General features: G+C 35.9%; 1 protein-coding gene across 1 annotated transcript; it reads left to right on the forward strand.

Annotated features, from left to right (window-relative positions):
• The first annotated feature begins 20,277 nt into the window (after window positions 1–20,277).
• Window positions 20,278–23,230, forward strand: LOC143576663 (putative receptor protein kinase ZmPK1). Its single transcript, XM_077060702.1, has 3 exons — window positions 20,278–21,299; window positions 21,399–21,546; window positions 21,800–23,230. Exons 1-3 carry the CDS (start codon window positions 20,369–20,371, stop codon window positions 23,142–23,144), a joined length of 2,424 nt encoding a protein of 807 aa, XP_076916817.1. The 5' UTR covers window positions 20,278–20,368; the 3' UTR covers window positions 23,145–23,230.
• Window positions 23,231–24,981: the final 1,751 nt, after the last annotated feature.

Below are 24,981 nucleotides of genomic sequence, written 5' to 3' on the forward strand. Positions count from 1 at the left end.
AATCCTGTTGAGATTCGTACGCCAACAGGAGATACTATTACAATTCAAGGAGACAAAGTTATTAGACCTACAAAGTTTATATCAGTAATGAAAGCGGAAAACTACTTAAGAAAGCAATGCGCAGTATATATGATTTATGTAATCATTAGTGCCAAATGAAATGAGCTAAAAGAAATTCCGGTAGTATCGGAATATTATGATGTTTTTCCAGAAGATTTACCTAAACAACCGCCTGATCGGGAAGTAGAATTCAGAATTCATGTGATACCAAGAACAACACCAATTGCTAAAGTACCGTATCGATTAGCACCAACAATAATGTTAGAATTGAAAAAGCAATTAGACGAATTGTTAGAAAAAGGTTTCATACAACCAAGCTCATCACCCTGGGGAGCACCAGTGTTGTTTGTTAAAAAGAAAGACGGGTCGATGTGTATGTGTATCGATTATCGATAGTTGAATAAGGTCACAATTAAGAATCGGTATCCATTACCGAGAATTGATGATCTATTCGATCAACTTCAAGGAACTCGATATTTTTCAAAGATCGATTTACACTCAGGATATCATAAATTAAAAGTGCAAAAAGAAGATATCCCTAAAACTAATTTCAGAACAAGATATGGTTGCTACGAGTTTACAATTATGCCGTTTGGTCTAACCAATGCACCAGCTGCATTCATGGATATGATGAATCGGATATGTAAACCATATATGGATAAATTTATAATCGTTTTTATAGACGATATACTTATTTATTTCAAAAACTAGTAATGATCATCTCAAACATCTTCATACACTTTTGACACTATTGATAAAAGAGAAGCTTTATGCTAAATTCTCAAAGTGTGAGTTTTGGTTACAAGAAGTACAATTCCTAGGTCACTTGATTAACCATGAAGGTATTCATGTAGACCCTGCCAAAATCGAAGCCATCACTAAATGGGAAATCCTAAAACTCCTACAGAAATTTGAAGTTTATTAGGATTAGCGGGACATTATAGACGCTTCATTCAAAATTTTTCCTGAATAGTAGTTCCGTTAACAAAATTAACATGTAAAAATGTCAAGTTTGAATGGGGACCCAAGCAAGAAGAAGCTTTGTAACTTTGAAGCAAAAGTTAACAAAGGCCCCAATACTTGCATTACCATAAGGAACTGAAAATTTCACAGTTTGTTGTGATGCTTCCAAATCAGGATTGGGATGTGTATTAATAAAACGTGAAAAAGTTATTGCTTACGCATCCAGACCATTGAAGAAGCATGAAGAGAAACACACAACTCATGATTTAGAATTGGGAGCAATAATTTATGCCCTAAAGATCTGGGGACATTATTTATATGGTAGTAAGTTTACTGTATTCACATATCATAAAAGTTTAAAGTATATTTTTGGGCAAAAGGAGCTCAACATGAGACAAAGACATTGGATAGAAATTCCTAGCGACTATGATTATGAAATCCAGTATCGTGAAGGCAAGGCTAATGTAGTAGCCGATGCATTATGCAGAAAAGAGCATGAGAAACCTAAAAGAGTACGAGCTCTAAGGTTAGAACTTCAAATCAATTTAATTGAAAAAGTGAAAGGTGCTCAGAAACAAGCAATAGAAGGAAATAACATTGTTGGTAAGAAAAGAAATCGTACCATTGATCAACTGATCAAAGGAAGTGATGAAATTCTCCGAATGGGGAACAGAATCTAGGTACCAATCATTGGAAATCTACGATAAAGGATTCTCGAAAAAGCCCATAAATTCAAGTATACGATGCATCCCATAAAAGATAAAATGTATCAAGATTTGAAGAAAACCTATTGGTGGATAGGAATGAAAAAGGACGTAGCTAGTTATGTTTCGAAATGCATCTTGTTCGCAAGTTAAAGCTAAACATCAAAAGCCCTCAGGATTACTTCAATAATTAGAAATGTCAGAATGGAAATTGGAATTAATAACTATAGATTTTGTTACTAAATTACACAATAAGAAGAGGTAATTACACAATCTGGGTGATTATAGTTTTGAACTAAAATAATTAAGTTATAAAAAATAAAATATTTTAATAATAATTACTTTAATTATTTGTACATTTGTCATGATAAAAGTCATTTTATTTGATATATATACTAAAAACATAAACACATAAGTTAAAAATAAATGTTACTCTAAGATATCTGTATATTCATAAGATATGTTTGTCATCTTCTAAAATCAAGTCACTGCTCAACAAATAGCAAGCACCAAAATTCCGGCGAGTTGAAACCTGTTTCTGGTGAACAATGGTTAGACACGAAACCCGAGGTGCAACCCACTAAACCAGATCTGAACCAATTGAACTATAAATGGTCTGGTGGATCTCGTATCCGAACCCGTCGACTGACTAGTTAACCCATAAGACCCGAACCAACCGTCAACAACTTGGTCTGAAAACCCCTACGCGAACCAGATCTGGAAACCCTATGCGAACAGCTTACAGAAACGGGTTCGCATGAACCCCGATACGAATTAAGCAAATCATTCGCGCGAATCGTGGCATGCGAATCGTTTCTAATCGTACGGCATGCGAAATGTTCCTAATCAGACGGCATGCGAATTTTTGTAAGCGAATTGGTGTGTTCGAATGATCTATGCGAAATTCTTGGATTCGCAGCCGTGGTGGCGACGCCGGAGCTTCCGGAGTGGCGGCGACGATGTGGTCGTTGTAGGGTGGCCGGAAAAGTGAAGTGGCGACGGTGGGTATGTAAGAAAGGGGAAGAAGTAGAGTGGCGGTGATGATGTAGCCATGGAGCAAGGAGAGGGAACCAAAACCCGAACCCGACCATGATTAGGGTCGCCGAAAAACGAGAGAGAGAGAGAGAGGAAGGGAGGGGGAGGTGGCTCTTGGTTGAAAAATGAAGAAGGAAGGGGTTAGGGTTTGGGGTGGGTGATGGGTATATATAATAATAATAATAATAATAATAATAATAATAATAATAATAATAATAATAAATCTTTAATATATATAATGGTAATAGGTATTTAATAATAGGAGGGTAGTGATTTGCGACTTAAACCAAAAAACCCGAACCCGAGACCCGACTCGTCTAGAAACCGTAACCAGCCTCATGCTAAACAAATGTGATGCAGAGCATCTGGCCCATTAACTCGGCCCGACCCAAATGTTTATTTTTATTTATAAATAAGATTGTTTGGTCTTTAGTTTAGTCAGTTGAGTGATTTTAATAAAGAATTTATAAGCTTTTATGCTTTGTTACCGATCATTCGGTTCGAATCGTTTGAATGAAATCATTGTGATCTTGAGCCATTTGACTGCTAGTCGAAACTGCATTAGTTGGTATCAAAGCTCAGGGTTGTTCAAATGGCTCTACGTGAAGGCGATTGTTTTCTTGTACGAAGAGTCGCTGACCGAGGCATCGACAAGAACATTGGTGGTTCACGTGCCCGTAGAGAAGATCGACTACCTATTCGTAGATTCGTCGCCCGAGGCAGCGATGGAGTCTGTCCCGACCCACGGGATCTTAAAAAGATCAAACAACTCCGACAGCGAGTCCGCGATCTTGAAGAGATCAAACGACTCCGGAAACGAGTCCGTGATCTTGAAATAAAACAAGAGATCAAACGGTTTCGCCAATGTGTCCGAGATCTTGAGTTACAACGGGAGATACGTCTTATGGAAACCTAATCGGGAACTATCGTCTGGGACGATGTTAAAGAGGAAGAGGAGCATCCTTTCGACCATCCCCATCCTCGGTTCAATGAACCGATTCATCAAGAACAGTGTTTATTGGAAGACAAACCCAGATTTGATGAAGACGGGATTGATTTCGATGAATAAGAATGTTCATTTGTGCAAAACATTCTTAACGGGTTTTTTTGTGGTGATAACGTGATATCTAGCGGTGTGACTATGGCTAAGAGTGGTTCAGTGCAAGGGGAAGATGAACTAATTATGGAGTCAGAAACAATTCAGCCGTGTAACATGGGTAAACTTGAATTTGAATCCCAAATTTCGGGATCTCCAAATTTGAAATTTAAACTAAAAGATGATAGTTTGACTTTTGAGTCACAATATTCGGAATTTCTTAACGAAGTATCAATTCAAATGGAAAAGAATTTTGTTTCCAAACTTAGTGATATGCATCATGGAAACCAAGGTGGCCTTCATATGTTTAAATTGGATGAGGCTAGTGGATTTGGTGGGCCCTTTAATCCGGCTACAATATTGGTAGAGAACCCATATGCATCGTTTACAGCAACGGAAGCAGAATTTGAACAGTTCAAGATAATAACGAAGAAACAACTCAAAGCTCCCTTCGACCCAGGTGGTACAAGTTTTGAGTTTGATGAGACGATTAGTAAAGTCGGATTATTTGGGAAGCTCGTGGTGACAGTAAATGAGAATCGGGTTGATGTTCCGTTCGACCCCGGTGGCTTGGTCAAGAGGTAAAACTCAAGGACGAGTTTTTTTCAATATAGGAAGTATGATGCAGAGCATCCGGCCCATGAACTCGGCCCAGCCCAAATGTTTATTTTTATTTATAAATAAGATTGTTAGGTCTTTTGTTTAGTCAGTTGAGTGATTTTAATAAAGAATTTATAAGCTTTTAAGCTTGGTTGACCGATCATTCGGTTCGAATCGTTTGAATGAAATCATTGTGATCTTGAGCCATTTGTGTAACATCTTGGATTTTTCGAAACTGTATTCGTTGCATATAACCCAACCCAATAATATTTTGGATCACTATTATTAATCAAAAACCAAATAATTATAAATATTTAAGTTTCTAATAATTCACTTGGAGCCCTTGTACTTTTAATAGTGTTTAAATCTTATTTATATTATCAAAAGTTCATAAAAATGCTTAAAGACCAAAATACAGGGACTAAATGTGACAACGTGTGAAACTAATCCCCCATACCCTCCGGAGTGCCACGCGACGGCTAGCCTACCTGCTGGCTGCGCAGCGCGGTGGCCCCACTGCACCCAATCTTGGTTCGTCTTCGTTCGTTAACTCGTTTAAGGTATAAAATTGTTTATTTTAGGCATATTAGAGAGAATTAAAGACCAAGTAATCATAATATAACCAAATTACAACTCTTAATTCGTTTTCTCTTGTCCAAGATTAGATCTTTATGAATCTTTTAGTGATTCTTTCCTTAAAACATATTTACTTGCTTAAACGGGCCAAAAAGCCCATAATTAGTTTGTTTTATGTTTTTCTATATAAACAACCACTAAACATCTGAAGGGTGTTGACTGGTCAATAACCTTCAACCAATTTCGGTGGTTGAAGGGTGTTGACTGGTCAATTGCTTTAAAACCCGATAAAGGGTAAAACAGTCAACAAGTTTGACTTTGCGTTTTCTCATGCTTCTGGTCGGATTCAACGTTCGGTCCAGAAGACTTTTATTCTCGTAATGAAATTTTAAGGCTACTTCCCAAAACCCGACCTCCAACTCGCTGTTCGGATTCTGGTCAGTGCCAGCTCGCATAAACGTTTAATTCAACATAACTAGAGTTCTACTCATCCGTTTAGATTGATTCCAGCGGCATTCAGTCCAAAAATTCAGTCCAAACGCTCAAAAATAATTTCTCAAAATCCAAAAAAAAAAGAATATAAAATAACATATTCTCAATATTTTTAAAAATAACAATGAAAACAATTAATTGTCTTTATTACTCAATAAATGTTGATTATAACAATAATTTAATTGTCTTAGTACTCAATAAATGATGATTATAATAATTTATTTTGAAACTTTTTTAAACATAGGAGTTATTGTTTAAAATTAATGTTCAAATTAACATGTGAAAATTATATAAATGAAAAATTGATGAGTTGGAAGCTTATGTGGACGTGCTAGTTGAATGCCATATGAAAACCTTGTATTGTTGTAATAGTATTGTAAGATAATAATTTTACTTTCGCTTTTTTAAATTAAACTATCAACCAAGCGTGTGAATGTGGATTCTGAGGTTAATACTCATAACCAAAGTGTAGATCGGTCAGTTGATTTCAGTAGGCGTACGTTCTATGACACTTTGTTGGGGAGGAACCATTGTGTCAATCAGAAAGGCTCGGATTCGGTGGACGACAATGTGAATAGTTTTTCTGATTTTCATGGGAAGGCTTTGGTGGTCAAGCTGATGGATATGGATGCTTTGAAGAATGTTCATATGATCTTGAAGAAGATTAGTCCGGGTGGAGGTAAAATTCAATATTTGGGTGGTCCGTCGGTCTTATTGTCTTTTTCGGACAACAGGATAGGGACGGAGGCTCTTCAGGCGGGTAGAGATATTGTATGGATGTTTTCTAATATTGAGATGTGGGAGGGACAACCATTAAATTTTGATCGATTGGTGTGGGTCAAAATATTCGGTATTCCTCTGCATCTTTGATCGAATGTGGTAGTTGAAGCTGTGGGGGGTATGATTGGTAAAGTAGTTCATAAACCTATATTATCGGAGGAGAAGGAGGATCTATCCTTTGAATCCATGACAGTGTTGGTTGAAGGCGGTAGGAGGTTGTGCGAGGAGATGGATATTCGGTGGAGGGGAAGATCTTTTCGTGTATCGGTTTTGGAAGATACAGTTGATTGGACTCCGGAGTTCATCTCCGATGGTAGGTCTGATGATGATGAGAGTCCGGCTGATAAAGAGGAGGTGGATCATACAATTGAAGAGGATGTCATTAGTAAGGATGAAAGAACGGAGCCAGTGGTCATCGCCGGAAATGTTGTCGGAGAGGATTTGGTCGGTTATGGAAATGTAGAACGGAGCCGGTGGTCTCTGACAGAAATGTTGTCGGAGAGGATTTGGTCGGTGAGGATTTTGTGCCAATTTTGACCATTTTGTTAATTTAGAAGGTGGATTTAATGCTGGAAGAGTTAATAGCCATTTTCGTCCCTATGGTTTGCTATTTTCGCCACTTCAGTCCAAAGTTTGAAATTTTATCGATTTAGTCCTTATAGTTTTAAACATTAGCCAATTACGTCCCCCCCGTATAACGGCATCCAACTATGCCGTTAGTTTTAGGGGTATTTTTGTCTCTCCTGTTTATTTTTAGTTAATGGTCAGTTTCGTCCCTGTGGTTTAATACTTTTGCTACTTCAGTCCAAAGTTTGAAATTTGTTAATTTTATGTTTAATTTATTCAGTTTTTTTTTTGTTTTTTGTTTTTTTTGTTTTTTTTTGCTACTTTGGCCTATGATGGAATTCATTGGTAAAGTGGTCAGGGTAATTCCCTAAAACCGAACTATACCCAAAAAACTAAAATCGTTTCTCTGGTTAATACATAATAGTTAGGGTTTAGAGAATAACATATCGTAGCAAACATCTGTGTCGAAATCAACATCAGGAGGTCGAATATCCTGTATTTCCATGTTTGCTCAAGAAATCGATGCACTACATCACATGTGTGTTCTTCAAATCGTGGTATTGTTCTTGAATTCGTCGAATTCAACCCTAGAATTGTAGTCGATATAAAGAATTCAAGAACAACACCACGATTTGAAGAACACACATGCGATCTAGTGTATCGATTTCTTGAGCAAACAAGGAAATGCAGGATATTCGACCTCTTGATGTTGATGTCGACCAAGACGTTTGCTACGATATGTTAATCTCTAAGTCGTAACTATTATGCATTAACCAAAGAAACGATTTTAGTTTTATCGGTATAGTACGATTTTAGGGAATTACCTTGACCACTTTACCAATGAATTCCACCATGGGAGAGAGTTTAGAAAATGTCAAGAACTAAATACGAGAGGGTATGATTATTGTTATCAACAAAGTAAACGTAAACCTGTTTTGGTTGATGCTCGATGGTTTTGGGCTTGGATTATGCTCTTAAGGGCTAAAAAAACATAAAATTGAAATAATTTCAAACTTTGGACGGAAGTAGCAAAAGTATCAAACCACAGGGACGAAACTGACATTAACTAAAAATAAACAGGAGAAAGACAAAAATACCCCTTAAACTAACGACATAGTTGGATGCCGTTAGACGAGAGGACGTAATTGGCTAATTTTTAAAACTATAAGGACTAAATTGACAAAATTTCAAACTTTGGACTGAAGTGGCGAACATAGCAAACCACAGGGATGAAAATGGACATTAACTCATGCTGGAAATAGTAATATTAACAAAAGAAAAAAAATTCAAATAGTTCTTTTCTATGGGCCGGCCTAGTTATGTGGGGTCTAGTGGATTAGGGAATTTGAAAAGAGGGAAAAGGGCCCGTACCAATGACCCTTTTGGACTAAATGAATTGTTGGGTATAGAGGATGAATCAGTGTCCAATTTGGGTTCGCATGAAGTGGAGGTGGACTCGCAGGAAGCGGACGGGGTTTCCAAGGGGACCTTATCTGGAATGGATGGTAATAATGTTAACGTGACCGAGGAGGAAATCTTAGATCTTAATAATCATCCACAGGAGGGATCGATTAATACAAACAATGGCTGTTTTCATGGACCGGCAAATTCTAATGAAATGGATTCAGTGGATTTAAGGTCTCCTTTGAAAATGTACAAAGGGGACACCGAGGTCTCGGCGACCATTACGTTATGGGAAAAACTTGGAGTTCGATTGTCTAATTTTAACGAGATGGTGAAAGAATCGATTGTTCAAGAAGGGGTACAAATAAGTAAACGATGAATTTCTTATCTATTAATATTCGAGGGATTGGGGTGATTGGTAAATCGAGTTGGATAAAGAACTTAAAGGAGGATTGTGGGGTTTCGTTTTTAGCTATGCAGGAGACTATGTGTTCGGAAACACAGATGTCTTCGTTTTGTAATTTTTGGGGTGGGCAGGGTTTTGAGGCGGATTGGGTTAACTCTAATGGACAATCTGGTGATATTGCAAGTTTGTGGGATCCAAAAGTTTTTTGAAAAGATAGCACAATTTTGAATGATAATTAGGTTGCAACTTCTGGTTTTCTGGTGGATGGTAATCAATGACTTTATGTAGTTAATGTGTACGCCCCTCAAAATAATGTAGATAAGAGAGTCGTTTGGCAGGAGATTATTAGGCTTATTCAGTGTGGGCAAAGGTGGTGAGTTGTGTTAGGTGATTTTAATACAGTTAGATGTCATGAGGAAAGAAAGAATTCTACCTTTGATCAAGTGTGTGCCAAGGATTTCAATGAATTTATTGATGAAGCGGATCTTAAAGAATATAATATGAAAGGTAAGAAGTATACGTTTATGGCTAGTAGAGGTGATGTTGTTAAACTCAGCAAGATTGACAGGGTTTTGGTGTGCTCCAACTTTATATCTAAGTGGCCGAACGCGTGCTTGACAGCTTTCCCTAGAGAGCGGTCGGATCATGCACCGTTGGTTTTGTCTTTAGTAGATACCAATTTTGGTCCAAAGCCTTTTCGTTGGTTTAATTCGTGGGGGGGATAGGGCCAATTGTGAGGATGTGATGGGGAAGATTCTTAGAAATTGTGTTGTTTCAGGACCTTCAGATGTGATTTTAATGAAAAAATTCAGGTTGTTAAGAGACAATCTAAAAAAGTGGGTCAAGGATTGCAAAATTAAGGAAGGTGAAAACTTAAATAATTTTAAATCAGAAAAAGAGATTTTGAGTTACTTATGGAGGAAAGGGATCTTGAGGAGGATGAGGTGTGGGTGTGGGAACAATGTAAAAAAGGAATAGAGGATACTGAGGCTTTAGGGGCTAAAGATTTAAAACAAAAATCCAGAGTTAAATGGGCGTCCTTCGGTGATGATAACACGGCCTTCTTTCATAGTATGGTTAATGGGAGGAAAGTTCAAAACGCTATTCCAGGTTTGAAGATTGACGGGGAGTGGATTTCTAAACCAACTTTGGTTAAGAAACATGTTTACAAGTTTTTTAGAGTGCACTTTCGAGAAAAATTCAAAATTCGGCCAGAGTTGGAATGTAAAGGGATTAGAACCATCCCTGCGGACCTTAATTATAGTTTAGTGGCTCATTTCTCTAAAGAGGAAATCAAGTCCGCGGTGTTTGATCGTGGGTCGGATAAAGCTCCTGGACCAGATGGTTTTAATTTTATGATTGTAAAGAAGTTTTGGGGTTTGCTGGAGAATGACTTTTATAATATTCTTGTGGCCTTTCATGAGTCCGGGGTTATTAGTTCTGGTTGTGGATCTTCTTTTATCACTTTGATTCCCAAAAGTATAAATCCTTTGGGCCTCAAGGATTACAGACCTATCACGCTCATTGGGATTATTAGTAAAGTGATTTCTAAAATCCTTGCTAATCGTCTCAAAAAGGTGTTGGGGGTGTTGATTTCTGAGTCTCAGTCGGCGTTTTTCAAAGACAGGTTTATTTTGGATGGGCCTCTCATTGTTTCGGAGCTGGTGGATTGGTTGAAGAAAAAGAATAGGAAGGAATTCCTTTTGAAGATAGATTTTGAGAAGGCGTATGACAACATTATTTGGAATTTTCTGATTAATATTATGCTTCAGATGGGCTTTCCTAACGAGTGGTGTTTGTGGGTTAAAGGGATTTTGGATTCGGCTAGGTTGGCGGTTCTAGTGAATGGGTCGCCGACTTTCGAATTTAATTGTGAAAAGGGGCTTAGACAAGGAGATCATTTGTCCCCTTTTTTATTTTTGATCGTGATGGAGACTCCTTCTTAGATGTTGAATAAAGTTAGAGAGATAGGGGAATTGTCAGGGATTCGCATTTCGGACGTGGATATCACTCATCATTTTTATGCCGATGATGCTCTTATTGTTGGCGAGTGGTCTTGGGAGAGTTTGGAAAAAATAGCTCGGGTCCTTCGGTGCTTTTATTTGTGTTCGGGTCTTAGAATTATTTTACATAAGTCCAACTTGTTCGGAATTGAAGTCGAAGACGACGAAGTGGATGGCATGCGGGCCGTGGTGGGGTGTAGAAGGGGTTTGTTCCCTTTTGATTATTTAGGGATCAAAGTGGGGGTAAACATGAATCGCATTGGCAATTGGTCTTCTGTTATTAATGTGGTGGAGAAGCGGCTCGCCTCGTGGAAGTCTAGACTTCTATCTATTGGAGGAAGAGTAACTCTTATAAGATCGGTTTTAGAGAATCTTCCCATTTATTGTTTCTCGCTTTTCAAAGCTCCTTCGGCAGTGATTGAAAAGTTAGAAGGTATTATGAGACGTTTTTTATGGGGAGGATCTAGTGAAGAAAAAAAGATCAATTGGATTGCTTGGGAGAGGCGAGGCGGAGGAAATTTGGTGGGTTGGGTTTAAGTCGATTAAAAGATACTAATGAAGCTCTTATATTTAAATGGAGTTGGCGGTTCAAAAAGGATGGGAATTGTTTATGGGAGGAATTCATTACGGCATGTCATGGTGGAACTCCAAGTTGGTCCTTCTTACCGCTAAGGTCGGCGGCTCATGGATGTTGGCGAGAAATAGTGAAGATTAGGGAGCGTTCGGTTAGTAATGGTAAAAAACTTAATAGTTTCTTGCATGGTGTCGCTAGGGATGGTGTAAACATTAGATTTTGGTGTGACCCATAGCTGTCAAATTTCCTTTACGGTGTATGTATCCTAATATTTTTAGATTGGAATCTCAAAAATGGTGCAGCGTGGCGGATAGAGTGAGTCTCCAAAATAATGATCGAGTCATGAGATGGGCTTGACGACAGGATCCCAGATCATCGGTAGAGATAAATGAGTTATTTGGGCTTCTGTCCAATATATATGAGTACGAATGGGCCGCTGGATGTGATAAATGGATTTGGGTTGGATCTGAAGATGGGATGTTCTCGGTTTCTGCTGCAAAAAAACTTATTATTGATAGCCGACGATATGAACCCTTTTTTAAGTTTAAATGGGATGGGTGGATGCCGATCAAGCGTAATGTGTTGGCGTGGCGAGCGGAGCAGGACAGGATTCCTACTAAAATTGCTTTACATAAGCGACGGATGGGTCTTAGCGAGGACAGTTGTCCGTTTTGTGATTCGCATCAGGAATCCGCTAATCATATTTTCATAGGTTGTATTTTTGCAGCTGAAATATGGGATAGGATTGCCGTGTGGTGCCGTTTGGATCCTATTTTTGTGTTTAAAGTTTGGGATATTCTTGGGTTAGAGAAAGGCTTAAAGAAGACGAAACTCGACAAAAGGGTAGCTCATTGTATAGTGGTTACGACCTTATGGAGTATGTGGAATGCAAGAAATGAGAAGATTTTTCAAGATAAAGAGGTAAAAGCTTTCGAGGTGGTGTCCAAGATTAAATATTGTTCGTATTTTGGATTCGAAATAGGTCTAGATTTAAATATATAGAATGGAACGATTGGTGTAAATATCATTTGGGGTTGATGTAACTTTGTTTTCCTTACGGCCCTCGTTTTGAGGACTTGCAGGTCGTTTGTGGTGAATGAAGCTTATTTAAAAAAAAAAGAAATTAAAATAAGTGAGGGGTGTTTATTTTTGTAGTTGACCATTGACAAACTCGTGTGAACCCTCGTTCTAAAAACTTAATTTAGTTATGCGGTTCCATTCCACCACCACAAAGTCAACGAAGCACTCGACTTGTGTCTTTTAAGTTCAATAGAGAAAATATTTTACCGATTTGACAGTATTAATAGAGAAAAAAAATTTAGGAGTTTCACCAAATTCTTAACAAGTACGTTTAAGATGGTTAACATAATGCTCCTTTTTGTTTTGTTTAGTTAAACTAGGTGTTATCAGCCGTGCTTAGTTGGTGGGAAGATGTATATTATAAATTTATAACTATAGATAAATATCAAAGTTTGGTATCACAAAATTTTTTAGAATTTTTTTCTTTTGTTTATTTGTTAAGTAAATTTAATCATTCAGTCAACGTTGTGTATTTTTGGTTTGATGGTGAAAGGTGATTTTTTCACACTTTTAAAGAAGGGTCCTACTAGGAACATCCAGACACCTTCTATACGTTCTGTATAGGGCTACACAGAGGGGCTATACGGTGCCCTATACGTCCTGTATATATGAGACCCCGTATAGCACTATACGAAACATATTAATTGGTTTTTTTAACAAAAATGTATGGATGTCTCTAGAATTTCTCTTAAAGAATCCTTTGCGTGTGATTGTGTCACTATTACAACATATTTTTCATTTTTCCTAAGTTTTCTTCGCCGTGAGTTATTAGGTGGATTTGTGGATATGTGTTTTATGTTAGATTAATTAGTTTTTTCTTTTTTATTTTTTAATTTTTTGTTTTACTTTTTCTTCTTTGTGTTTTAAATATGTTTGTTTTTGTTTTTGGTTTAATATGTTATTTTGTTGTATTGGAGCGTTGATGAATTTATTTTTTGGATTAGTCCCGGTGCCATAACACGATATTGGCAGCATTTGTGTTAACCCACATTAGCAACGCACGAGTTTTACCTACCAAATACAAGTTGTCTTAGATATATATTTTTTATTATAAGTTATATGAGTGTCAATAGTATAATGTGTGTATACTTTTTTTGGGTTTATTGTTATTATCGTTACGAACCTAACTGATATCTACCGAATTTGCCTCGCTGCACTGCCATAACGTAGTGGGTTGATACCTAGTCATAAAAAAAATCCACTTTTTGAAAGTCGGCATTAATAAAATATAAAAGAAAATGTAAATATGCGGAGGGAACGGGCGATAACTGTAGGACGTGGGTTACAATTTTATTTAAAAATAATAACATAAAATAAGTATAATGATACTCTCGTTATACAAGAGAAACATCATAGTACAATACTGTCTACAAAACCAAAAGGGAAAGAAGTATAAAGTGCAATTTATATTAATATAAAGATTTATGTCGATGTCTTTGGTGAGAACTTTAACAGAAACTTCTTGACTCGAGTCTTCCACCCGTTTAGTATCTTCACATTCGTCTTACTTTTTCTTGGTATGGCTAACTCCATTGACTGCAACAAAAGATAAAATAAACAATATATATATATATATATATATATATATATATATATATATATATATATATATATATATATATATATATATATATATATATATATATATATATATATATTTAGCGTGGTTGAGGCACGTATTCAATACGCTTCTCTTAAAACAAATTTCAGGTCTTCACTAAAGAGTCCGCCTGTCTCCCAGAGTACAACAACCAAAACAGTATGTACTGCCGGAAAATGCCACGCGCCCAAGGCTACACTAGATAGTTTAGTGTGTTAGAACTTGATAATATGACGATGAAGTTTAGAAAGTTCTCCTTTACAATATTCCATATAAAAGGAAATATACTAAGGTTTGTTTTTGATGATCATCCTTTTTGTTCTAAGAGCATTCTCATCCAATCCCTTATATTATGTGAGGGGTGTTTTTATAATTTAGAGAGTGATTCAGGTTGTTGTGAGTGAAGAGTTTTTATATTTTAGAAAAAATTGTGATTTTTTTGTATATTTGAAAAGTTACTGTTCATCCACTATAATTTTTTAATATATTTTGAAAGTGGTTGTGAGTGAAAGAAAGATAAAAGGTAATGATAAAAGGTATAAAAAGTATTATTTAATTAAAATGAAGAGAGAAAATAAAATAAGTTTTAGTGTAATTTTTGTTTGGAAATAGGGAGTGGGATGAGAATGCTCTAAGACTTTTCTTCATATATATAATTTTTAGGCACATAAGCCTTTCATTAATTTATACAAGAAACATGGATGAGTGACATAAATAAAACTCTACTCAAGAGTTTATTTTTTTTCACTATATTAAGAGTTTCATTAATAATTTCAATAAATAAAATAACCATTCATATTAAATAAATTTTCAAAAATAATCTGGCTGGTATTGATTCCGTTCGGTTCTCTATTCTCTATGATAAGTGACATAAATAAAACTTTACTTCAGAGTTTATTTTTAATTCATCATATTAAGAGTTTCATTAATAATTGCACTAATAAATTATCCATTCATATTAAATAAATTTCCAACAATAATTTGGCTGGTATTGATTCTGTTCAGTTCCCTAGTCTCTAAGATAGCGACATGGTACCGGCACTAAAACCATAAAAAGAAAAGCTACCGGTGCTGATGTCGGTAGTTGTTAGCCGTACAGTACGTGTTGGAACGTTAAGAAAAAAAGTTTAAAAACACCTATGTATTTAACTTATTTAAGAAATCAAAATAAAAGATTTATGGCTAAACGTAAAAGTGTAAGAAGTTTTTGTTCACTTTATAAAATTATAAAACTATAATAATTTAAAAGGAAAAAGGTCTTTGTGATCAAACTTTAAAAAACGTAACTTAATTATGAGACCAATATAAAAAATATTAAAATTAAAAGTCTACTTTAAAATAAACTATGGCTAAACTTAAAAAGTTTAACTTTGATTCCTGAAAAGAGCAAAGTTCACTATTCTTGCCTTTTCTTTGGATTAATATATAGTTAACTAACCTAACATTTTGAAATTCATAATTCTTCACATGCAATATTTATTTAAGTCTTTTACTTATTTATATTGGGCTTTCCGATTCAAAAACGAGTAGCGACGTAGCTTGTTGTCCGCTTGCCTTTTGTTTCGATGTAATCAATTACTGTTAAATTTATTATGTTCTATTTTGATTAATATTTGTTATGAATATTACATGTTAAAATATAGGTGAGAGTTAGTTATATTGGATGCCCTCAAGATCGAACTGAAAATCACAAAAATTTCAGTCTTTCTTCATAGAGCCACTCATATCTCTAAAAAAGTGTTGTAAGTGGGAATTGAACTTGAGTCGTCTCCATTTAAAAACTTAAGCTCCCTACCACTACACTACATTACATAGATGAGAGTTAGTTATATTAAACAACACATTGTTTTTAAAGAGCATATATGGCTGAAATGTATCATAATTTTCTAGCGGGTGGTCAATTTTGGATTGATTATGTTGTTATAAATATTGATTTTGATGTATCAAGATCATAAATAAAACAATATATCTATACTAGCTTTGGAACCAGTATATTACACGGGATTTGTCAAACAATGAAAATAAATAATGTCTGTTATTTTAATTATGATTCTCAAAATACTTATGAATGTACTAAAGTTGTGTAGTTGATCAAACCTCATGTATAACTTTGCGCTCATCGATGTGTATGATGGGAAGATCACACTTAGAGTTGGTGATGAGAATGTTACTTATGATGTTGTGAAGTCGATGAGACATCCGAGTGATCAAGATGATAGCAGTGGTCCACTGCTATCAGTTTATTTATGATGCCCACTCGGTTTATTTTATTAACTCGTTTATTGCAGGTATTGATAGCTGTTTCGATTATATTTGTGGTGCGGATCTCGTGGGAAGTAATGGTTTGGTTAATTGTGACGATTTGGTTGAGGATATGTCGTGTGAGGACGATTCGGTTTGTGATGAGTTGGCTGAGATTTCGGGGCTGCCCAAGAGGATAGAAGTGAATGAGATTAGTTGTGAGAGTGAGGCGGGTTCTGTGGAGAAACCCGCTCCGTTGCAGTTGAAAGTTCTCCCGGCACACTTAGAGTATGCGTATCTTGATGAGGGCTCGAACTTGCCCGTTATTGTGTCTTCCAAGTTGACGGAAGAAGAGAAGTCGAAGTTGATAGACGTTTTGAAGTTGCATAAGGGGGCGATTGCATGGAGATTGTCCGATATTCAAGGTATTAGCCCCGCTTATTGCACGCATCGGATTTTAATGGAGGATGAGTACAAACCGGTGATGCAACCACAAAGGCACCTTAATCTGAAAATGCAAGAGGTGGTGAAGGAGGTATTGAAGTTGATGGATGCCGGGATGATATACCCGATTTCTAGTTCCCCATGGGTGAGCCCGACCCAAGTTGTTCCGAAGAAAGGAGGTATGACCGTAGTGATGAACGAGAAGAATGAGCTTGTCCCTTCAGGGACGGTTACCGGTTGGCGAGTATGTATTGATTATCGGCGATTGAATGATGCCACCCGGAAGGACCACTTCCTGTTGCCGTTTATTGATCACATGTTGTAGCATTTGGCAGGTCAGCAGTTTTATTGTTTTCTTGATGATTTTTCGGGTTATTTTCAAATTCCCATTGCACCGGGAGACCAAGAGAAGACGACTTTTACATGTCCCTATGGCACGTTTGCATACCGTCGCATGCAAATAGAATTTAACTGAATATTGAATAAAATCCACACTATGTTATAACCCAATTGACAAAATGGTTTTGACCCATGGATAGCTAGAATGAATGAGATGAGAGATTAGGATTAAAAGGAATATAAGCTTGACACCTAAGCTTCAACATTTTCTTTTATTAGTGTAGTAATATAAGATAAAATAAGATAAAGAACCACCCGTGGTATTTTACAAACACATGAACTAAAACATCACATTATATACATTTTAGCAAACATAATGTCTCTTAATGTAACCAGAAACACCATGGACGTGCATTTGAATAAAAACACAATTTTTGAGTTTTTAAACATATGAACTAAAACACTACGACATACAATTTAACACACATATCTCAAAGTTTTATCAACATATGAAGTAGAAATAAAAACACCTTTATTTTAACAAGAGAACAAAAAGAAAACATCACAAATTACAATGCAATGATGCATTGAAGATAAACTAAAACACAATTTGTTGAAGATGAATTAGTAGACGATGTATTGAAGATGAACCATTAATACATTGAATTAAAGATGAATAAAAACACAATGTAATGAGTATGTACTAAAACACAATGTATTAAAGATGAACTAATAATACAATGTATTGAATATAAACTAAGACACAATATATTAAATATGAACTAAAACACAGTGTATTATGATGCAAACTATACTTGGGGTCTTTGGTACTCGCCAACCAACTACTGGTATGCTTTTATGATATGTTTTGGAGCCGAGTACTGAGTGACTACTATGGCAGCTCAAGAATGCATCTGGTTGGTACAATTATTGAAGAAATTAAACCAGAAGGTCAAGTATAAAGTTACATTGTTTGATGATAACATTCCGTCCATGCTCTTGGATATGAACCCAACGTTTCATGTTAGAACGAAGCATATAGTAGAGGTACATAAAAACCCGAATCTGGAACCGGACCCGAAAAAAAAACCGGAACTGGTTTTTTTTATACCCGAACCGGACCTGATTTGTACTCGGCAATATTTGAAACCGGAACCGGTTTCATACCCGGTTTCGGGTTTTTCCCATCCGAAAATGGGTTTTTTCAAATACCCAATCTATACTTGAATTACCAAAAAAAATACCCGAAAAATACCCCTAAAAAGTGCAACCCTTAAAAATCCAATCTATACCCGAAAAATACCCGTAAAAAACCAGAAATAACCAAAAAAATAGGGGTTTTTCAATACCGGAAATAGGCATCCAAATACCTGGTTTTAGAATACCTGGTTCTATACTCGACCCGAACCCAATACATAGGGTATGGTTTTTAGAGTCAATACCCGGACCCGGACCCGACCCGAGTATTGCCAATACCCGATTTTTCAATACCCGGTCATACCCGAACCCGATTCCATACCCGAAATCGGGTATTTGAAAAACCCAATTTGTGCACCTCTAACATATAGAGGTTCAGCTAGAGAAGTCCTTGAGTTGAAATATTTAGAACACTAGCTTTAGAGCTCGTGTAACAAACGAAATGATCCAAACAATAAAGTTATAAATAAAACAAATAAGTACATACTGTTTATGAAAAAATGATTATATCTATGCTTATATCTATACTGTGTGTACATAAATTGATTTTATTTATAACAGAAAATGATTTTTTTTTTCCAAAACAAATGAACTTAATAAAAAATAATAATAATAACGCAAGTGCAAAAATATATCTGAGAGCGGTCCATCTATTGGAAATTTGATTCTCAATATTATATATATTTATATATGATTGAAAGAATTTTGGTTATGAACCAATTTAAAAAAAGACTTTTCATACAATAATAGTTCTAAGCTATATCATGAAATTTATAATTTTGAGGGGGCTTCTCGACTTTGCCATAGTGACAACACATAAAAATAATACGTTAACCTGTTTAATTTTGTGAATACTTTACTTCACTTGAGCATAATTTTGTATGACATGTTTCACACACTACATTTTAATCACCATTTAGGAAAAGTCAATGTTGACATAAATGTTTCAAGTTTGATAAAAGTTAGAAGCAGTGATAGGCCTGGAGGTAGCATGTCGAAAGTGTTCGCCGTCTTTTAATAAATTTTAATAATTGTGTGAAAAATAGCCAATTAGCCAAATCCTGAATCTTTTCATTATTTCCAAAAATGTCATTGAAAATAAATTCGAAACCTAAATCACGTTTAAAATTCTAACTTTCATTTTTTTTGACATTTTCAAGTCAAAACTTTGAACACATAACAAATTTGATGATAAATCTACTTGCATTCTCAAACTTTTAAAAATACTTGTATTACTCATTTTTTACCCGTAACAAATTTTGAGCCAAATGTAGTTAACTTTTACCACACAATCTATTTACCAGCTTGACCCGTAACAATCAAATTTAAGTCCCACAAAAAACCTGAAACAAACATTGATAAAAAATCCGAGAAACTGACTAAGATAAACATTATTATATATGAAAGTGAATTGTATATATTATTATATTTTAACATATATATATAGTTTAGTTAATTAACTAAAAAAATAAATGGATAGATTTAAAGCGTATATTTATAATTTATAAGAATATTTATTTTTATAAAAATGTATAATATATATAATAAAATACAGTTTAAAGGAAAGTGAATAATTTAATTATGTTATAGATATAATATAAATAAAGTGTAAAAGAAAAGTGAATAATTATTAATATAATTGTTTAAAAAAAATAGTTTGAAGGGAAAAAAGTTATGAGTTTTAATCATAAACTGATATGTGTTTAGAGTTATTTTATACGTTATTTTATTTTATTAGAATATGTATATTTAATTAGCTTGAGAAGAGTGTTTGAATATGCTGATTACTTAGCTGTCATTCTTGGATTTTTGTACTCCGATATATGCACATGTACATTAGATGATTTAACATGATTTTTTCACCTCCACAATAGTTTTTAGTTAATAATCTTTTCTCTATTCTCTATGGTTTTAAAATCATTAATACCATATTGTTGATTAAACCTTAAGAATCTTTTGCTTCAAAACCCAACGGTGAGACTCAGACTTTATAGGTTTTGTATACTCCATTTTCTCCACTTTTATTTATCATCAAGAAAAATAATAGTTGGAAATTAAAGAAAATATTTCACATTCCAAACAGCCTTTGTATTCCTTCTTTTGTTTCTTTCTCCATTAAAGTCACATAATCTTAACATGAGGAGCAAAAACAAGGACTATATCGTTAAATAATACTCTTGTTTCTTTCATTTCACATCATCAAAATCATGGCTGCACCATTTCATCTTCTTCATCACCACCATAACTACACCACCTTCTTCTTAGTTTTATGCTTCTTCTTCTGCTTCCCCATCCACAGCTTAACTCCTGGTTCGTCTCTCTCGGTCGAAAACACCAACGACATTATAACCTCCCCAAACAGCCTTTTCACCGCGGGTTTCCACAAAGTTGGAGACAATGCTTACTGTTTCGCCATTTGGTTCTCCAACCACCTCCCCACCTCCAGCCGCACCATCGTCTGGATGGCTAACCGAGACGAACCAGTAAACGGAAAACACTCGAAACTCTCACTACAAAAAGATGGTAATCTTGTTTTAACCGATGCCGGTCGATACATCATTTGGTCAACACAAACAAGATCAAATCATTCAATGAACTTACAGCTTCATGACACTGGCAACCTTGTTCTCCAAGAACAAGGAACACCTGCTTGGCAAAGCTTTGATCATCCAACAGACACCCTTCTTCCAAACCAACCATTTACAAAGAACACACAACTTGTTGCTTCCAGAAGTCCCACAAACTATTCTTCTGGTTTCTATAAGCTCTTTTTCGACACCGATAGCATTCTTCGTCTTCATTACGACAGTCTTGAAACCACCACAATTTTCTGGCCTGATCCTAGTTTACTTCCTTGGGAAGTTGGGAGGTACCAGTATTTATATAGCCAAAGAGCGAGTTTTGATTCGGAGGGTCTGTTTAACTCTACAGATGGTCTACGATTTGTGTCTGCGGATTTTGGATATGGGCCGCAAAGAATGATGAAGATTGATATGGATGGTAATCTAAGACTTTATAGTCTTGTTAAGCATGGGACATCAATGGAATGGAAGGTTCAATGGCAAGCTGTTTCTCATTCTTGTAGGATACATGGTGTTTGTGGCCAAAACAGTTTGTGTACTTACTCCCAAAATTCAGGTATAGAATTTGTTATATATATCTTTATATATAAAATCTAACTTCTTTTTTTTTTTTTAAACAAAACCTTGATTAAAAAGTTCTGATCCGTCACTGCAGGTAGGACATGCACGTGTTTACATGGTTACAAGATGGTGAATTCCAACGATTGGAGTTACGGATGTGATCCCGACTTCAAGGATTGTAGACCGGAAGACGAAGATTTCGTTGAGCTTCGATATGTCGAATTCTACAGCTACGACATTCGGTACTGTTAGCTAGCTGAGTTTATTATCTATTATTATATTTATAATTATTTGACTTTCATTTGCTTTTAAGTTTCTTTAGTTAGTTATTATTCTATCATTGACTTGAATATTATGATCATACTTGTTCACATTTTATTATTATCATTACTTTACTTTTATCATACTAGTTTTCAACTTTTAAACACACCAAAATAATAATAATAATAATAATATTCACCAAATCAAATTTTCAGTTCTTTATAATTCTTTCAGGTACCACGAAAACTACACGCTTGCTGCTTGCAAAAACGACTGCTTGCATGACTGCGCTTGCAAAGGGTTCCAGTTCGGATACGATGATGATGTTGGAACATATTACTGCTACATCAAGACTTCTTTATACAATGGCTACCAAATGGGTTTCTACAATCCCATGTACATCAAACTACCAAAGACATTAGTTTCATCTTTTCAGCAAAAACCCATCAAGTACAAATCAAGCTTTCATTGTTCAAACCCAATTACAGTGACACCCATTATAAGATCGTACGAGAACAAACTGGATAACAAGATGATCCCATTCCTGCTCATCATTGGATGCGTGATCGGGTTCATTGAGATCATCTGCATCTTGTTTTTCTGGATCAAGACTCATAGAACCTCGGTTAGAACCGATCAAAGTTATTATTATTCTCCTGCTGTAACACCTTTCAGAATGTTCACGTATAGCGAGCTGAAGAAAGCGACTAGTAACTTTAGCGATGAGATCGGGCGAGGTGCTGCTGGTGTCGTGTATAAAGGAAGATTGGTAGATAACCGAATTGCAGCGATAAAGAAGCTCAAGAACATAATTAACCACCAAAATGAAGATGAGTTTCAAGCGGAAATTAGCACAATAGGTAGACTAAACCACATGAATTTAATAGAAACATGGGGTTATTGTGCTGAAGGGCAGCATAGGCTTATTGTTTACGAGTACATGGAAAACGGGTCGTTAGCTGAAAACCTACGACTCGCGAAACTTAGTTGGGACGCCATGTTGGATGTTGCGAAAGGTACCGCGAAAGGATTGGCGTATCTACACGAAGAGTGCTTGGAATGGGTCCTGCATTGTGATGTGAAGCCTCATAATATATTGCTGGATGGAAACTATAATCCTAAAGTTGCGGATTTTGGGCTTTCAAAGGTATTGGACAGAGGTGATATCAAGAAATCAAGATTTTCGACTATTAGAGGGACTCGAGGCTACATGGCACCCGAATGGGTGTTTAAGCTTCCGATCACTTCAAAAGTTGACGTGTTTAGCTACGGTGTGGTGGTTTTGGAGATGATAACGGGTCGGGGTCCAGGAGGAAAGAAGGAAAGGATCGATGAAGATGGTGAGAATGAGGCTGGGGTGGTCGAGTGGGTGAGGAATAGGGTGAGTGAGCTTGAGGGAAACGGTTCGGAATCTTGGGTTGAGGACGTGGTAAATGGTTCGACAAGTGGCGATTTTGATCGAGGAATGATGGAAAAGCTTATTAGAGTAGCATTGCTGTGTGCCGAGGATGATATGGAGGTCCGGCCCTCAATGAGCCAAGTGGTTAATATGCTTCTAGATCAAGAAAACAATCGGTAGCATATGGAACTATTGAGAGGTCATATTTTGTGTAATGCTACTTCGAGTTTTCATCCTTCCTTCGAGATACATAATCATATAAACACTCTGTTAGTAGTCAAACAGTTATCATAATTACAGTGTAACCTAAACAAACTAACACATTACAAGCTTATTGAGTACCAAAGATGTAGTAGTCATGATAACCATGTCTCTTAACACACAATGACGTATTATGGCTTAACATGACACGCTTCTACTAAAACCAGCCTAACATATTACAAGGCCTAATAGTGTATCAATATTCATAGAGATTTCTTTATCACCAAAATGACTTGTTATTATCTAACGCTAATATAAATGAACGCATTAACGCATGTGGCAAGTCCCATGATATTGATAACAAAATGACTTGTACCATGACTCTTAAAACCAACTTAAAACCAAAATGACTTGTAATGACCTACTATGACTCTATGAGACTATGCAACCAAAACCAGCCCACTAACATATTATAAGGCCCACTAATACATATGCGCTTAATACCACAATGACTTGTTATAACCTAATATGGCTTCATGCAATCTAAAAGAAACCACTAACACATGTCAAAGCCAATTGATGCTCAAATGTGTACTAGTCATCATAAGAATATCTTTAGAACCAATGCCTTGTCATGGCTTAATTGACTGTGTACAGCCAAATCAACTGTCACCGATGGATTGCCGAGTGAATCGTCGACAATCTTCAGTGATGAAAACTTAACAAGTTCTGACAATCTTCATAGCCTTGGTAACATAAGTGCACGAAAACAAGAACAAATAAAGGCACACTCAATGGAGATATATGAAACTTATAAACTGGTAAAACATATAAACTTGTTAGCACACTGGAACTTGTCTACAAAATATTGAACTATCACACAACATTCACTTCATAGAACAACTTAACACCGACCCGTAGAGCAAATATAGCAACATAACGAGCACTATGTAGAGAAAAAGATAACAGGCACTCCAGCAACATAAAGCACACTTTGTGAAGCAAAACATAACAGACAATCCACGGAGCAAACACAACTGGTAATTCATAGAGCAAACACATCAGTCAACATCTATCCACCTCTCCAGACACAATATTTCGAGTACCTATGACGGTAACCACATCTGCTGGTATGTGCTCCGTAGAGGCGGTAGAGCAAACATAACAGACACTACACAGAACAAAATAACAGGCACACTGTAGGGCAAACAAAGCACTCCTCATAGAGAAGACCACAACAGGTACAAAACATAAAATTACTAGTTATCCATACCACAAAAGTAGTAGATGATACCAGCCACGATGAATACATGAACACCCCCCAAATGAATAATGTAGCAACATAAGATCTAAAATTCAAACTAACATACGTTCTGAATCGTAAAGAATTAACTTATCAAGAAGATAACACATAAAGCGCATTACTATGTGTATTCTTCATTGCCAAAATAAAATTTCTTACAGAACAGAATTTTGTTGGCCATATAGACAGAAGGCGCACAGGAGCTCTAGCACAAACCATTATTTTTTATTTAACATTGTTCAACTCGAGTTATCCTAGAAACCATACATTTCTAGTCAGTGCAACACCATAAACATAACAGATTTTACATAAAGGTTTAACAAGTATCAACCAGTCACACTCCTATAGCCATCAAAAGTTGCAGATACTTTTAGATGGCGTGCAGCTTTGCAGGTGAGTTGTGTAGCCTCATGGTTTGGTCTGCCACCACCTGGAGAACACCTGGTTGTTCTGTCAAAACATATAGCCTATTATTAATATGTTCTTTCCTTCCATATGATTACTGAATTTTAT

Source organism: Bidens hawaiensis, unplaced genomic scaffold, assembly GCF_021521415.1.
Source record: "Bidens hawaiensis isolate Kalapana, Puna unplaced genomic scaffold, B.hawaiensis_p1.1 tig00028252_1, whole genome shotgun sequence".
NCBI lineage: Eukaryota > Viridiplantae > Streptophyta > Magnoliopsida > Asterales > Asteraceae > Bidens > Bidens hawaiensis.

What these genes read in the sequence shown, in the direction of transcription:
- LOC143576663 (XM_077060702.1), top strand. Translation starts at nt 20,369, where the DNA reads ATGGCTGCACCATTTCATCTTCTTCATCACCACCATAACTACACCACC. An exon ending in TACTTACTCCCAAAATTCAG is followed by an intron (nt 21,300 to 21,398) that starts GTATAGAATTTG and finishes CCGTCACTGCAG; the next exon opens with GTAGGACATGCACGTGTTTA. An exon ending in TTCTACAGCTACGACATTCG is followed by an intron (nt 21,547 to 21,799) that starts GTACTGTTAGCT and finishes TAATTCTTTCAG; the next exon opens with GTACCACGAAAACTACACGC.